At 25.6% G+C, this 17,855-nt stretch overlaps 1 protein-coding gene across 1 annotated transcript in view; it reads left to right on the top strand.

Annotated features, from left to right (window-relative positions):
- Positions 1-17,855, top strand: part of LOC126896187 (peripheral-type benzodiazepine receptor-associated protein 1) — a 44,403-nt gene that overhangs the window by 12,803 nt on the left and 13,745 nt on the right. The window contains exons 2-16 of the mRNA XM_050668752.1: positions 2,740-2,835; positions 6,447-6,536; positions 6,632-6,652; positions 7,153-7,227; positions 7,295-7,453; positions 7,529-7,697; positions 13,215-13,307; positions 13,701-13,847; positions 13,965-14,069; positions 16,132-16,244; positions 16,303-16,513; positions 16,583-16,709; positions 16,844-16,946; positions 17,005-17,185; positions 17,760-17,843. Coding sequence (XP_050524709.1) covers positions 2,740-2,835; positions 6,447-6,536; positions 6,632-6,652; positions 7,153-7,227; positions 7,295-7,453; positions 7,529-7,697; positions 13,215-13,307; positions 13,701-13,847; positions 13,965-14,069; positions 16,132-16,244; positions 16,303-16,513; positions 16,583-16,709; positions 16,844-16,946; positions 17,005-17,185; positions 17,760-17,843 — 1,774 coding nt within the window. The remainder of the gene's footprint in view (positions 1-2,739; positions 2,836-6,446; positions 6,537-6,631; positions 6,653-7,152; positions 7,228-7,294; positions 7,454-7,528; positions 7,698-13,214; positions 13,308-13,700; positions 13,848-13,964; positions 14,070-16,131; positions 16,245-16,302; positions 16,514-16,582; positions 16,710-16,843; positions 16,947-17,004; positions 17,186-17,759; positions 17,844-17,855) is intronic.

Here is a 17,855-nt window from a genome sequence, read left to right as displayed (position 1 = left end):
GACTGACTTACTTAAAAGTGGTGGTCAACGACCGTCCACGTACATGTTGATAACGATAGTAGTTACATAGGACTTAACAGAACTTATTACATCTTTGATAGCGAAATTTGATTTCAATTAGTTTAAAATAATGTTATTCATTTTGGAAACAATGTAAAAAGAATCTTTTAGGATTGTATTTACAATGAGTTTTTAACCGACAGCAGAACTATTAGTTTTCGAATATTCGTAGTATTTTTATATAAATGGATTTAATTGTGATAATCAGCACTATACAGTTTTAGGTCAGGAATTACAAAGTTTCTTTACGTTTATAATTGCTGAATTTTCTTGTAAAAATTAATTTTCATGTTTAAAGTATACATTCCATAATGGTTGAAAAAAAAACCCAAGTTATTAAAAATCAGTACTTTTGATTATCTTGATTAAAATCAAATTTTACATTTATTTAACTAATTTTTAAACAATTATTGTATTTGGTATTTCTTTAATTTGCATTGTAAATAATGGTTTGGATATTTCTCTTCTTGTATCTATAGTCTGTAAATATACTTTTAATCAAGGACTATATAAGGCATCTTTGTAGATAGTTAAAAACTACAAAACTTATGAAGCAATAAAACTATAGAGTTGTGGCAAAAGCTGTAAAGAAAAATAGTATTTCGATTAAATGGGTTGGACAACATGTGGGCATGCGGAGATTCCCTTTAAGTAGCGAGTATGTGTGTATAGTATAGAAGTTTTTGTGTAAATCGATAAAATATGTTATCTGGATAAAACAACAGTGATCTGTTTGACAGTAAAACTGCCTAGTTATTTTTGAAATGCATAAAATATGGAGATACGACTAACATTGAGTTAACTATACATAACGAAAACTTGACTACATTAATTTATTAGCAATACGTATGTTAGCAGACATCATTCGTTTCCGACTTGAAATTTCCTTTGAATTTAGTACTCCTCAATGAGCATTGCATTTACAATATTTGCTTTTGAATACATATCATTTAATGTACTGTTATTCTGAATGAGATATTCCACATTGTTGATAAAGTGACAATAACAAAATTTTACTTCCAACCTCACTTGATAACTTTCAGGTTTTATGTCAAATGATCGCTTATAACAACAAACCAAGTTATACAATAGTAAATAGTGCTTTAAAAATGAAAATGTATAATCTAAATTGTTTTTCTCCTTCCTAGTTTATACTACTTTTTTATAATATGCTCAAAGTTTCATTTAAAATATTATAAGTTTGCAGAATCTATTTTTAACTCTTATACATGCACATATAAATATAAATTAAACGAGTAAATAGATGTTATTTTTTTTATTAATTGATGACTATCCAACCTCATATCTTACTTAAAAACCACCCTTACATACAAATAATAGTAAGTGATTTGAAAAAATCAAAAATATTAAAATTTTCTAAAAATAATCTTTAACATTGTTTAAATACCTGATTTGTTTCGATAAATTAAAATATATATCAGTTATCTTATAACGATATTAATTACCACTTCTATTTATGTGTACATTTAAATTATTTAAGCATGTATTTGGGAATATAAACATGATTGGTGGAATATTAACGTTTATTTAAACTAGTAATCAGGTTAAACACCTAACCTTTAGTGAATACGTTGCAACAAAAAGTTGAATGAGTTATTTGAGTTTTCTTTAATTTTTGTATTTATGTTAAATATAAGATTAAAAAAAATATCCTGACGATCCATTGTTTAGTGTTTTTTTAAAGGTCTACTCATTGTTATTAAAATTTTGCATTACAGGCATTTGATTGTAGGTACGTAATTAATAACAGCGACGTTCTCAACGTGTATACCAGTGCCTATCATATTTTAGAGCATATTCCCCAAATATTGTCAAAAATAAAAATTCATTATACCACCTCTAAAGAAGTCCAAATTATAACAATTATAGCTGGATCTGTCCTAATTTTAAATCCTAGGTACGCCCTGAGTTTAAAAGAATGTATACAAGACACCCTCTTACAAAGTTTTTATTACATTAAAGGAGTATATGATTCAAATTTATGACCATATTTATTATTTTACTAATAACAGTATCCTAAATTATATGCATTTATAAATATTGTTTAAGCCATTTTGAAGTATCCTAGGTTTTTGCACATATGTCGATGGATTATATAATACTTTAAAAATATTTTTCGTTTTAAGGGATAAAACCTTCTATTATCTCCCTTAAAATTAAAATATCGGTAACAGCACATAACTAAGTTTTCAAGTCAATTAATAAAAATTTTCTACTGGCTTTTGTTCAGAGCGCCTTAACAAAACTTAGAAATGCATATAATTCCGCGCCTTATTTATAGCTCCTTAAAGGCTCTAAGATTTATTGTCTAAACTTCTAATAATTCTATCATTTTTATTTCAAACATCTAGATTATTTAAATTATGAATGATCTTAAAAATATTTATATTACTTAAAAATAGCCATTAAAAAAATCTAAAATAATATTTTTGTATATTTAAAATAAGTGACTCTTGAGGATACGTAGAATAGTTTTGGTAAAGATATATTAATGAATGTAGAAATACAAATATTTGTTTATAATTTAAGTTAATTGCACTCGTACTCATAGATAATATTATGTAATTATGTTTAATATAAAAAATAATTGAATAATTACATATAAAGAAAAATTTAAGTATTATAGAGAAACGTATTTTTATTTATTTTCAATTGCAGGATGACGATTGTGTGCCAGTTCAAAATCCTGAACAAGTTTCTTTCCAAGTAAACAGCGATTTATCGGAAGACGAAGCGTCAACGGCATTCGCACTGGTAAGTTCAATTTGATTTCTTTATCACAAAATTTACGTATTAAAAGTGTATCCACCTACTGTGTACTATAGATATAAATTAATTTTTATTTATAAAAAAGTTCAATATCGGCGGTATTTTGTTTTCTGAATAAAATTCATTAATTTTTCTAAAAATGTTAATATCCTTAAGTAGTAAATTTATTTTACTTTATTTCTTGTTATAATACATACAATTATAACTTTATTCTATTTCGAAAAGGAATTCTAATTTATTTTTGAATTAATATTAAAATATACTTTAAGTAGTTATTTTTATATCTCGTATAGAAATAATAATAATTAAATGTAACGTATTCAAGTTTTACTGTTTTTGATAAAATCAACAATGACTAAACTTTTCCTAAAAAGTTGTTTAAACTATTCTTGGTGAATAATTCTTTATTTATTTTACTGTTACTGAACTTAGATATTATTACTATCGCAAAAGAAATCCTTAGACATTATAATTACAAAACCCTCAGGCGATTTAGTTATGTTAGTATTCGGTAGGTGGCTGGTAAAATACTAAATACATGTCTTGCAGCTACCGTTTTATTAAAGGCGTTGTTGGAATATTTTGATGATAATTGTTACATGTTCAATAATTCGTCAAAAAAACTAAAAACTTTGGAAGAGGGCAGACATATTATTCGTGTTTTAACACATTACACACATAATGAATAAATAAATATTTTTACTGATATTATGAATATCATAAATGTTAATTGATTCTTTAGTATTGTCATTTAAAAATATAAAATATACGTGAATCGACATAAAAATACAATTTATTTAAAAATTTCATACAAGGAATCACGTTCGATGTGGTGAAGTTATATTTTAAACAGATGTAGTCAATGTGCCGAGACTTTGTTTCCTTACTAATATATTCTGTTGGTATAAACAATTTTTGAAAATGATTCTCCATTTTCATGGGCATATATGAACGTACAAACTTTATAACATTTTTTGATTTAAAATAGTTTGAAAAAATTACAAAAATAAAACTTTACAATATACGAATATATTATTGTTATCCAAAGAATTAAAATTATTTAATAGTTATTAATTTAAATTAATCATTTACATAATTTTCTGGCTAAAGTATAAAACTAAATTAAACTTATGATAGATTATATTAATTTAGTTATGTAGTTTAATGTAATTGATGATAATTGGTTTAATGAAATATTTTAAAATATTCTCATACTCTTTAGCATTTTCTCTCTATTGCGTTCGTATAATATATTTATGTATACAAAGTATTTATAAAGTAAGATAAAAATAAAACAATTCTTTCTCGTAAAGTAAGGAAGAAGATCAATTTTTAAGAACGAAGGGGATAATAGTTTATATTTTCTTTATTTACTGAATAGCCTATACAATATTGTTAAAGAGAGGTTAAACGGGAATAGAACTCTTGGTATAAGAATTAAATGTGTCTTACGTGCTATTGAAAGAAAGAATGATTATTACTTTGTTCTTCTAAACATAATTTATCTTCAAACGTTTTATATTGTATTAAAGTTATTACACAAAAAATAGATATAAAAATGTATAATATGAATTTTACTGTATAAAATACTTATTGGAAAATAATTTTGAGTTTTATGTATCATTAATGCCAAAAATTCTATCATCTAGATGTCAAGGATGTATTTTTAGACGACTATATAGGAGATCGTCTTTCATTTTTTCATTATTTTGTTTTTTGGGAAATTTTTAGTAGAAGAATTTTTTTTTAAACGCATATAGTAATAAGTTTTTTTTATTATAGTAACAAAATAATGAATCACCTTTTCTAAAACATTACTACCTAATTTGAGTGTCATATTGAGATTTCATAAAAAGCTTACTTTTAAAAGATAATTTGAAATTTGTTTAATTGTTAATGAATTTGATATGTTTATTTTGGGTATTTTGACTAATTAAAATTTTACTAAGGCATATTTTCAACTAAGGCAGTGATACTTATGCTATTGAAGACTTAAAAGCAATAATGTGCTTTATAATGAAAAAAAATAAAAATAAAATTAGTCCTAGAAAAATGTTCCTAGTGCCAATTCCAATTACATATAATATGAGCTAAGTAAATTAGGAGGGGAAAGGAAATAAAGAAAGAATGTAATTTATTTTTATATAAATAAAAAAAATATAGATTAAGATAGGAAAAAATAATAGGGCAAACCTGAATTTTTTTCATGAGTTATAAGTATAAGCTATTAATAGTTAAATAAAGTACTATTTTGTTTAGAATTTTCTTTTAATTTCAAAAAACGATGAATTACTTCAAATTATTTTTTTTACTTAAGAATTTTAAGGTACAAAATGTGCAAATATTTAATGTTTGATAAAACCTTAATAGTAATTTTAGAAGAAAAAAAAATTCTTTTAATTAAAAAAGAAATGTATTAAATTTAAGTTTTACTTTTATATACTCAAATAATATATATGATAGATAGATTTTATACCTATCTATCATATCACACTGTACGTGAAAGAGGGCCGTATTTCGAAAAAACGCATTTCGAATAAACGTCTTTTAAATTTCTTTCTCTAGTAAGAGTTGGTTTGTGTGTTACTTTTTTATTTTTTATTCAAACAAAGTTCAATTCAAATTAAATGTAAGTAGCTTACATATTTAAATGGAAGGGGCGTGGTGGATACAATAGATCATTCACCTTAGTATTTATGTTTAGCTGAACTGTTCTGTTAGTTGCCAGATGTGTGACCATTGAAAAAAATTTTATGTGATACGTTATGAAAATTAATCACTATTTTTATATTTGACCCGCCAGAAATTTTGAAAATTCATATTTGGCTTTTCTAAAACTCGAATAGACTGCTGTTTTAGCAAAAGAGTAAAATCATTCAAGAACAGCATGATAATTATATCACAATAATTAAAAATTTTATTAGGAAAATTATTTTTCCACATTCGCTTTTTAACTAATTTTTTAAAATTAAGCTATGAGCTACGATTTCTTTATTAATATGTCTGTTACATTTGTCAGAAAACTTACTAGTTAGGCTCTTTTACTTAGTTACACAAGATAAAATATTTTACTAGTTTTTAATTAAATGTGAAGAACGAAAAAGAATAAAACAACAAAGATATACAAATTGAGGTCACGTCGAGTAGTATCACACGTAGTAATGATCTACTTTAAACGAAAGAACTCTTATGTCGTGTTTATAAATATATATATAGATATTAAAATATGTACTAGAGTCTATATTTTTGTTTCAAATTTAATAATTTAGAAACAATTTTTATTTAAATATTATTGTATACTAACACAATTGATTGATAACTATTGGAAATAACAACAAAAATTACCTTGATCTGTATCTATATTTTGGATATTAATCAAAGACTTGGTTAATTTAACTAATTGTACACATGTATAATATACAGTCTTGTAATATAATATTATTATATTACTTGGCTTTTTTTTATACTTTCCATGGGTTACTATAGTTACTGAATATAAGGTTTATTTTAATAATGTTTCATAATTAGTATTAAAAAATAATAATACAATAGCTATAACAAATGAGTCGGATGTTATTTTATTATTTTAATTTTAGGAGGATCAACTAGTCAGAGTGTTAGAAAAAAATACTGAGCTTACCATACAGAATACAGATCTACATAAACAAGTTTTACAACTTCAACATGTAAGTATAAAATTTCAACAATTTATATTTTAACTGATACAAAACAATTAAAGTATAAAAATTACACCACTTGGTCAATTTTAATGTTTATGCAGGCCGCAGGAAACTCACATCAGGTCTGTAAACAAATCTCCTAGCATATGTTCAAATAAATTTTGCTACCCATGTTCTTGCACATATCAGATAGAAGAACCATTGTACTTGAACCCATCCATAATATCTTGATTCATATATCTTTATTATTGTAAATGTCTTTCTATTAGATTGAACTAATAAAAAATGTTTACGTCCTGTGATAATTGATTTATTAAAATTTGTCCGTTTTACGTATATGTTTCATGTGCATTAGAAACACATTAAGATAAAATAGCTAATATTGAAAATATAATCGAAATGCGATCGTTAACACATACATGTAATGTTATGTTTTGTTTTACATGTTCTCTTGTTATAAAATTAACGTTTTGTTTATAATATTTGTTAAGTTAATATCTTATATTTACTTAGCACTTTTAATAATGATAAAATAAAAATGAATTATGTACAATTCAATATCATACATAAGAATTGGTTTAAGTTAATTTATAATTATAATATAATCTGTTTATATTTATAGGTAAAAAAAGGTTCCGGGCTGAGCTCGGCATCAGCCCGGGGAAATTTGGATCATGAAATCGATGAAATTCTTAAAGTAATACTTTCTAATGAAAAACTTTGGATTTTGGTAATTTGGATTTTTTAATATTATGATTTTGTAGCTCATGCAAGATGCGTCCGACAAAAAGAGATCGTTGGAAAAAGAACATAAAGAATGCATAAATCAACTTCAAGAAAAACAAAAAGTGCTTCAGACTAAATTATCAAATATTAATTATGCAGAAAAAACTAGGCTGTGCGAACATATTGAATCATTACAAGTAATTAATTAGTTTATTACACTATCTTTCATGTGTATTAAATCAATTTGTATTGATTGAGTTTATTTTGTTTAGTCAAAAATTAGGGAATTTGAAAAGAAAATGGAATTGGAAAATGTACGCCAAGAAGAATTACAGTTAGAATTAGAACATCATAAAAAGACTGCTATTAAATCGACATACAAAAATACTGACTTGTCACTTAATTCACCAGCGGAATCAACAACTTCTAGTAGCGATCCAAGTAATAATTATTATTTTATTAAATATTGTACTATTGGGAAGAAAATAGATTAAATTCTAGGTCTATTTTTTGAAAATATGTGTGGCAGCCACACCCAACTCCTCTATTGATTTTTTTTTTTTTAATTCTATTTAAAATCTCTCTATTAAACTTTTGTTTTTCATTAAAAACTGATATGATAAAAAGAGATCAGGCCGAATAATAATCTAATTTTATTGGAGGACACGAAAAAAAAAATTGTGCAGCATTAGAATTCGTCATCAAAAAACTTATTTATACCCTTTTAGAAATTGCTGCGGTATGGTGTGTAGTTGAGAATATATACGGCCGTCTTGATTTTAGCGTGTAAAATGGTTTAATCATCATACTTGTTTATTGCATGTATATATATATATATATTATTTTTTAAATTAAAACATGAGCCAATTATTTTAAAAACAGAGTACCACTTTTAATGATGGCAGATGAGATAAGCGGGTTGTGTTTAAATGATAAGGCATACCAACGTTGAAAGAGGGAAACCCAAAAATTAGTAAATGCATGTACAGTTCTTTTATGTATAAAAATATATAATTTAAGATAAACCATATATAGGCCAGTCAACAAAGAAAAAATGGCGGAAAAAATTCCCAACCAAATTTTTATTTTTTAAAAAGTTGAATTAAGATATGTATAATGACATACTAAAAGTTCTCATCGATTGGACTTGAGCTTTTTTTTTTACAGCCTCGCAAAAGTTCAAAAATATGAGCTTTTTTAATTTTCTCAAAAAATATTTAACTTACAAAAAAAAGTTTCGTATAAAAGTTCTTTAAAAAACAATTTTAAACAAAAAAGGTATCTTGTATTTTTTCATTCAAACAAATATTTTTCGAGTTACATTACATTTAATATGAGTACTAAAATTTATTTTCCAATTTTTTTCATTTTACGGTTACTTTTTATCATGTTAACCTTACATTAGACAAAATGTTATAAATGCATATGTGTGTATGTGTAAGTTTATTTATTTATAGTATCATTAAAGTGTAGTGTATAATAAGATACAACCGATAAAGTAAGTAATTGATTTGACGCTATATTGTTTAAACCCAACTAAACGCTAAATTGTACATTCCTAAACAACATTTATATTATGTCAATTGCCACCGGAATTTCTGCGAATAATAAAGATAATTGTCATAAAACGGCCTTTAGTCTGGTGCTGGAGGTGGTAAAAGTTGTGGCTGCCGAAAAACAGGGCTTCAATGTTCTATTATATGTGAACATTGCAAAGGTCATTGGTGTATAAATTCAATAGAAATAAAGATTGAAGATTAAGAAAATTGTACTTTTGTTGAAGATATATTCTATCAAAATTTAGAATGGGAAAATGAATAAGAAAATGGAAAAACATTTTGTTTGATACACTTGTCAAATAACTTTATAGTGGAGAAATCCTCCATCGATTACATACTTTGCACTAGTAATGCATATAACTTGTATTTAGGATATAAATACGGAAATAGGAGATCATGTAGTTTTTGTAATAATCCATTAAAATTTTAAAATTAAACACTATCTACAGATTTGCATCAAGGCGTTGTTTTTTGATAATGATTTTAATCATTGTCACATATCATCTATACTGCACCCAATTATACACACTGTGCCGGGACACTGCTGGTTTTTTTTTAAATAGCGATTAGTTGAAATAGTAGCAGTGGGTTTACTTTAATTATTTTATTATTAATTTTAACAATAGAAGTTATTGAAGATACAGTTATAACTTTATTTGATCTTTTAAGATCTATATCATGAAAGTTATTATCTACCATTGAGTTTACTAGAACAAGACCAATTTTGGACACTTTATGACAATTAATTTTATCATTACCAGAAATTCTGGCTGGGTTGACAAAAGAGAACATGAGGTAGGTGAAATGAGGAGATCAGTGACAATAGGCGAGAGTGTGAATGGGGAGGTAGAAGGTTTTAAGTATTTAGGATCAATAGTGCAAAAGAGCGATGGTATTGACGAGAATGTAAGACACAGGTTTAAGTGCGGGTGGTTGAAGTAGAGAGAAGCGTCTGGTGTCTTATGCGATAAAAGATTTCCAATGAGGCTAAAAGATAAATTATACAACAATGTAGTGAGACTAGCTATGATGTATGGTTCAGAGTGTTGGGCGGTTGATAAGAAAGTAGAGCAGAGAATGAGTGTAGCAGAGAAGAATGCTTAGTTGGATGAGTGGAGTGACTAGAAAAGATAGAAAAGGAACGAGCATATAAGAGGGAATGTAAGTGTAGCGTCAATCGTGTATAAGATGAGAGAAAATAGACTTGGATGGTTTGATTATGTTATGAGGAGAGAAGAATCGGAAGCTGTAAGAACAGTTATAGAAATTAATGTTGAAGGAAGAAGAGGTAGAGGAAGACCAAAAAAGAGATGGAGGGATGCTATTGAATGCAATTTGAGGACAGTGGATGTGAGCGAAGAAGATGTGAGAGATCGTGTCAAGTGGAAGTTTAGGATGAGGGTGGCCGACCCCAAGTAGTTGGGATTAAGGCAAATAAAAAGAAAAAGATTAGCAAAAATTCTGGTGGCAATTGACATAATATAAATGTTGTTTAGGAATGTACAATTTAGCGTTTAGTTGGGTTTAAACAATATAGCGTCAAATCAATTACTTACTTTATCGGTTGTATCTTATTATACACTACACTTTAATGATACTATAAATAAATAAACTTACACATACACACATATGCATTTATAACATTTTGTCTAATGTAAGGTTAACATGATAAAAAGTAACCGTAAAATGAAAAAAATTGGAAAATAAATTTTAGTACTCATATTAAATGTAATGTAACTCGAAAAATATTTGTTTGAATGAAAAAATACAAGATACCTTTTTTGTTTAAAATTGTTTTTTAAAGAACTTTTATACGAAACTTTTTTTTGTAAGTTAAATATTTTTTGAGAAAATTAAAAAAGCTCATATTTTTGAACTTTTGCGAGGCTGTAAAAAAAAAAGCTCAAGTCCAATCGATGAGGACTTTTAGTATGTCATTATACATATCTTAATTCAACTTTTTAAAAAATAAAAATTTGGTTGGGAATTTTTTCCGCCATTCGCCAAAATTACTCCTTCGTTGACTGGCCTAATACAGATCTAACTAAAAACTCATATAACTTTTAATAAAATTCTTATTTGGCTGTGATTTTTTTTTATAATTTATACTTTCTTAGACGAAGTTAAAAACATATTTTTTATTTTTTGTTTTTACTTATAAAAATGATGCAATATTTTTTTTAATTTAACCCTTAACTAGTGACGTGGTTTTTTGTAACATTTAACTATGGTTATATTTTAAGTTTTTGTGTAAAATAAAACAAATCTGTCATTCGAAACTCTATAGCTTATATACTAACATAACTCGCTAAAAAAACAGGGTAGGTAAAGAGTATAAGTTTTTAAGTTTAATTTAATAAAAATATTGTTAATTTTATTTCATTCTTTTTTTTTTTATTATTAAAATGGTTATAACAAAATTAATTTTACATGAATTATCTCATAACTTGTACAGAACTTACCTATAGACATATATATTATATATGTATATATATAAATATATATACATATTTATTTATTAATGAAAAAAGTTAAAATTTAATAAAAAATAAAAGTGACTAAAGTACATAGGGTATTTTTTCTGTATAATAAAAAATTACTTTCGTGTAATAATGTTTTATTATTATTATAAAAAGTTTTAATTTTAATAAAAAAAATGTTAAAATATATTTTTATTTACCACTGAGATTTGAATTGCACACTTTTCCAGAACACTCCAAGCATATTGGATCCCACATAAATGTCAAACATAACATTTTTTATTTTTGATGGACAAATTTTACATGTTTTTTTTTATTTATAGTTGTTTGTTGAAACATCGGTTTCTGACAGATCTTGAATTTGACAAAGAACACGCAGTATTCGTTTATTTTCGTATCGTCTTTCCATTTCTGGTTTGACTAAAGCAAATGCTAATTTGTTTGTTATTTTCCTCGTCAAAAATTTTTTTGGTGGTGCATAGACAATATTAAAAACATCGATTTTCCTGGTTTTCTCGCCATTAATATAATACTAACATGTTTTGTAAAGCCATGCTCTACTGTACTTATTTTTCTTTTTATGTGGTAAAAAAGACAAGGATTTCTCTTTTTTTTTTTTTTACACTGTACCAACGTAGGTATGTTTTTTTCTTTCATAATCTTGACAAGTTCGATAACTAATTATTTGCGGTTATATTACGATTAGTGATTTTTATTGGTGTTATTAGAATAAGAACAGCTTGGGCAGGCTTTGAAATTTTTTTTATCTTGTTTATTGAAATTCATATCGTCAAAATTATTTCGGTATAAATATACGCATTTATCAAGTACCTGTTACATAAATTTGCCATGCACGTCAACTTTATATCATACTTACATGACTTCATTGGCATATATATCTTGAATTTACATCTTCCTCTGAAGCTTGTCAACATTTCATCAATTGTAGCATAACTACCTATGGTGTAAATAGCCTAAAATTTTTTAATAAATTAATTAAATAATTCGATATAGTAGCGATTGGGTTATTTTTTTCTGTCTTCGCTGTTATTGTCAAACCGCAAACAAGTCAAAGATCTTTTTTGGCTAGTCACAAAACAGAAAATTTAACGGCCAGTACCATAAGCTGTGAAAATTAGATCTGAACTTTCATGGTTTAATTTAAAAAGAGATATGTAATAAAATAACCTGAAGCTAATTTCATTGTTAAAAAATAATGACCATACTTTTAACGGATCAGCCCTGTCCCTTAAAACACATGCCTCTGCCCATAATCCCTGGTATTTGGAAAATAATATTTGACTGCAGTGTTCTAGTATTTCTGACTTTAAATTAGCTTTATTCTATTTATAATTATTTTTTCCATAAAAAACTTATTTTTTGAATTAGCAATGTCAGCATCCGAGTCCGAACTATCGAAATTATTTTGATCTTCCTCCACATTGACCCTGTGTTCGGTATCAAAAAAATTATCACTTTCAATGTATACATTTTTATCATCACTTTCAACGTCACTAAAAGTCTCATTTAACAAACTTAAAATATTATCTGCAAATGCATTATCACTTACGCATAATCTACAAATCAAATTAAAGTTCAAATTATGTAATTCAATAATTACTTGTCATAAAATTGTTCTCGACCCATTAACCCATTTTTGTAAGAAAAGTGTTAAAAACTGGTTTTTTGAAAATAAAATAAACCTCAATGAAAAAATAAATACCATTATTATTTTTATTGTTAAAAAAAATATATATGATTTAAAAAAGTGCATAAATTATTTTTAAAAAAATCACAACTCATTGTTAATTATATTAAAAGGTAAAAGAGTACCCTATATTTTGAAATCAGTGGCGATATTTAAGAGTATAATTTATTTATGAATACATTTTAAAACTACATTATTTAATAATTTTCAGAATATAGTTCACTAAATCATTCATCATTGCCCGCATCATTAGAACGAACGTATTCTATTGAACAATTAAGACAACATAGGATACAATCAGCAGGTACAATTTATTAACGAAATAATATCAATTTTTATCGGTTTTTATACGATACCCAATAAATCGTCGTGCCTCCAAGACAAATACTTATGACTCAAAAACTCAAATTTGTAGATTTTTTTTTTTGAAAACAACATACTTAAAATGATGATGCATATGTTATACAAATATGGAATGAAAAATATTATACTATTTAATAGAGTATTTTAAAAACATAATTAACTGCAAAAAAAATGTAATATTCTATTATTCCTCTTGAAAATATCAAACATTTGAGTTACCTTTTTTTTGTCTTGGAATAGAAAAAATTTATGTTCATAAATAATGATTTAATCGTAATTATTAAATTAAAAGTTGTTTTTTTTTATTCATATGTCAATATTACGAATTTATTAGGGGACGTCTTAGACACAACCAATACAAACAAATCAACATTAATCGGTAGAGCATCCACGTTACCATCAGAAATAGACCGAATAATGGCAAAAATTGACCAAGATAATCGGGTATTGGCTGAACTAGATAAAACAAGATCGACAATAGGTAACAACAAAATTTGATTATATTTTTTATATGAATTCCTTAACTATCTTATGTATATACAAAATATAAACATTCATATTTTATAAAAAAAAAAAAATAATCTGTGAAAAAAAACAGTTGCTGGGGGTCACGGGCAAACTGCATTGCAACATAAAGTCAAAATAAAAAGCGATAAAACGGATTCAAACACGGCACCGCTTCGGTCGTGCTTGAAAAAACGCAGTAAGTGAAGGACGCAAAATAAAATAAAAATTTGTCATCATTAGCCTTTATTAGCTTAGTCATTATTTAGATAATCAGTTTTAGACATTTGTCAGTCAATGGTTAATAAATATAGATTTACTTGATGTGAATTAAACTTTTCATAACTATTCCATAAATAAATAAATAATTTAATGAAAATACTATTTGCGTTGCCAATGACAATCCTATAGATAATTTTTTAGCGATAGGGAGTAGAATAGTTTTGCCATCTGATGACTTAATTACCTTAATGAGTATATTCTTAATGAATTTTTAGGAGTTGTCACCTCCACATTCTACTATATTTTGTAAAAACTGTACAAAATAGATAATAGCTCTACTGAGGCTATTCGAGCAAAAATATTTTAACAGGATTAGAAAGATTTAATCGGTGAAGATATAATTTTTTTGTCTTTTTCTTATATGTAATTCCACCTAAATAAAAATACGCAATAGCTTTAAACGTATTCATCTAAATATTCTAGTGACTTTTAACTTATTATATACTGAAATTTTATTATTTTATTGTTTCAAGTTAAAAAAATACCATTTACTGACGAATTTATTCTTAAAAACTAAAATATTTACCGTTAATTTAGTTAAATATGCATATTTACTTAAATTGCAAAAAATCTAATTAAATATTTATATATTTATCAATTATTTAGTAATATCTAATCAGCACAATCGCTTATTAAGCAATTAATTATTTTTGTTGGTGTCTTCGTGTACTAATAAATTCCAATTAGATTTAATATTCAACGTTCCTTACGATTATAGCACATAAATAGTTTGAACAAGTATTTAGGTACTCATTCTTTGCATATCGTATTACAAAATAATTAATTTTGACATCATTCTTATTTAATAAAAAATTATTTTCAAATGTTTTAGCTAAACAAAATACTATTTTCAATGATATTTGAAACTATTTATTGTATAAACTTACTACTGAATTATTTTGTTTTATTATTGTAACTAATTGATATAAAAAATAAATGCATGAAATTTCAAAAAATAAAAAGAATTATTAAAAGGCCTTATATTAAATAATAATAACCGCTTGTATGGTCAGTATTATAATGTCATAAGCTATTAATATATTAGATAATATTTAATAAAATATTCTAATGTGCTTGTGATCGCTAAATAATAGATAATTGAAGCATGAGTGCTAAATTTCAAGAATTATGTTATAATTTACTGTTAAATGACATAAGTTTAAAGCTAAAAACAGTTTTACCATTAATATATTGGATGATGAATGTTTTGTTTATTTAAAATAATAAAAAGACAGTAAAAATAAATCTTAAAGTAATAAACATTACTAAACTGATTAAATTGATCAAAAAATACTTTCTTATATTTTTTTGTTTCTTAAACAATGATATTAATTGAAAAATGAAAAATGATATTATAACCATTAAGAAATTTTGCCACCTGAGTACTCAATTCTATCGCCCCCATTATCTTTTTATTTTTTTCTATTTTTTATTTAAATATATTAAAAATAATTTCTGCAGTTATAATTTATATTGTTTCATATTTTAGTGCTACCTAGAGTACTCCCATTCAGTACCGTTACACCTTATAGCGGATCTGATTTCATCATGTCATTATATGATTTATTAATTGATTGTTTAAATAAATACTTTATCCTTTAAATTTCTTATAATTTCATTCTTAATATTTATCATAAATAACAAAAATAAACATTATATTAAAATACTAATAAATGATTCAGAAAAATAAATCGAAAGTAAGATTTAATTTTAATAAATTAAAATAAGATTTATAAACAGAAATATATCATTTTCGATTATTAAAATAATTGCGATTCATATTTTTTTAATTAAATATAAACAAAAAGTTCTCTAGTATATATTACATTGTATTTTAAAATTTTCTCAGTGTTATGGGAACCCAAACCAAAATTTGTTTTGCTAGTTATTATCATACTTAGTTGTGAATTTACTTTATTTGTAAATACTATATTTGTTTTTATCTAGAAATTTTAAAGAATTGTGAAATAACTTTTTAGGTTTACCAAGTACTAGTAACTTGTTAACATCTGTTCCAAATTCGATTCAAGTACAAGAGGCTAACTATGCTCTAAGTTCTGCACCACAATCAATGAATTATCCATACTCTGAGGTGTGTAGTAACAATATGAAATATTTTTAGTTGTAAATAAAATTATTGTCATGTCTAGCTTTATCGTATGGCCTCTGGTCATCTTACACAGACATATCAACCATTAACTATTGGCACGTCGGTGTTGCCATCTGTTGGACCTTTAACTACCACAACTCCAGCACTTGAAACGGTCATGTTAGCTACAGGTCAACAATCTAGATTAACTCCTAAAGGACGAATTATGCCTGCTATACCCAGTATAATAAACGCTCAACAGGATATTGATTGTAAGTGAACTTTTAACTAAATAAATTAAGTTTTCAAATCCAATATGATACTTTTCCTTTAAACTTCAGATCAAAATAATATTATAAACGACGCTCTTGCTTTAAACATGGATTCAGCAAAACGCTTAGGGGAAAGACGAATGCCTGATATGTTGGATATTCCTGGTAAAGGACAATGTTACGTGTATTGCGCTAGGTAATTTAATTTCATATTATTCACGATTATGTAATATATGAATTATGTTAATATTTTAATAATACAATATAATAATAATATAATAGTATTGTATAACAATACTAGTTATTTTTTCACACAAATACTTTTTATAGGTTTACTTACGATCCTTTTTACTGTTCTCCTAATGAAAACTTTGAAGAAGAGCTTCCAATCACAGCCGGTGATTATATCTTAGTTTGGGGAAATAAAGATGAAGTAAAAAAAGACTTTTTGCGTTCATGAACAATTAAATATTTACATATTCATTATTTAGGACGGATTCTTTGATGGTGAACTATTAGATGGTAGACGAGGATTAGTACCCTCAAATTACGTTCAACAACTATATGGTAGAGATTTAGAGGAATTTTATCAATCAATGGTAGTAAGACTAAGAGAATGTGATGATAGCGCTACAACTACAGTGCCACAAAACATCGAATACATGCTTCCAGGTATAAAAAATATAACTATATTGACTCTTGCTTGAGTGATTTTAGATTTTTCCCTTTGATTTAATAGTGCTCTGAAAAAAACGTGTTAAGTTTAAAACACACAAATCATTTTTTAATTTTGAATTAAATACTCTAAAAAAAATCTTATAATGGAATTATAATTTAAATTATGTAATTAAAAAAATAGATCTTCTTTCATGGCCGACTCCAAGTAGTTGAGATAAAGGCGAAGAAAAAAAGAAGCACTTCTCTCAAGAACAATTTTTATTGAAAAAATAGGAAGTTTTCTTAAAAACTCAATTTTTTTTTTTAAGAAATTATATTTTTTCTAACGTAATCACCATCTAATTAAAACACGTAACAAAAATATATCTGATAAAATAAAGTTATATCTATTCATTTTTAAAAGTTTTTAAAAATTACCAGAACTATTTTACAATTTTATAGTAAAAAAGTGATTTTTTATCATTAAAATATAATGTGTAAATTTTCACTATTCATTACGAATTAATCTTTACAAACCTTCTTATTCAAATTACATGTATTACACAATCTGAAATCTATATTTTTTCAGACGAGCAATTAAAAAGACTAGCTCAACAAGAATACAATAATATGTTGGATGACTACCAAGAGGATGACAATGTGGATGATGATGGTATGGATATAA

Source organism: Daktulosphaira vitifoliae, unplaced genomic scaffold, assembly GCF_025091365.1.
Source record: "Daktulosphaira vitifoliae isolate Bord-2020 unplaced genomic scaffold, ASM2509136v1 Scaffold_1, whole genome shotgun sequence".
NCBI classification, from domain to species: Eukaryota; Metazoa; Arthropoda; class Insecta; order Hemiptera; family Phylloxeridae; genus Daktulosphaira; species Daktulosphaira vitifoliae.
Note: the sequence above shows the minus strand (reverse complement) of the source record. Positions and strands in the feature narration are given on the sequence as shown.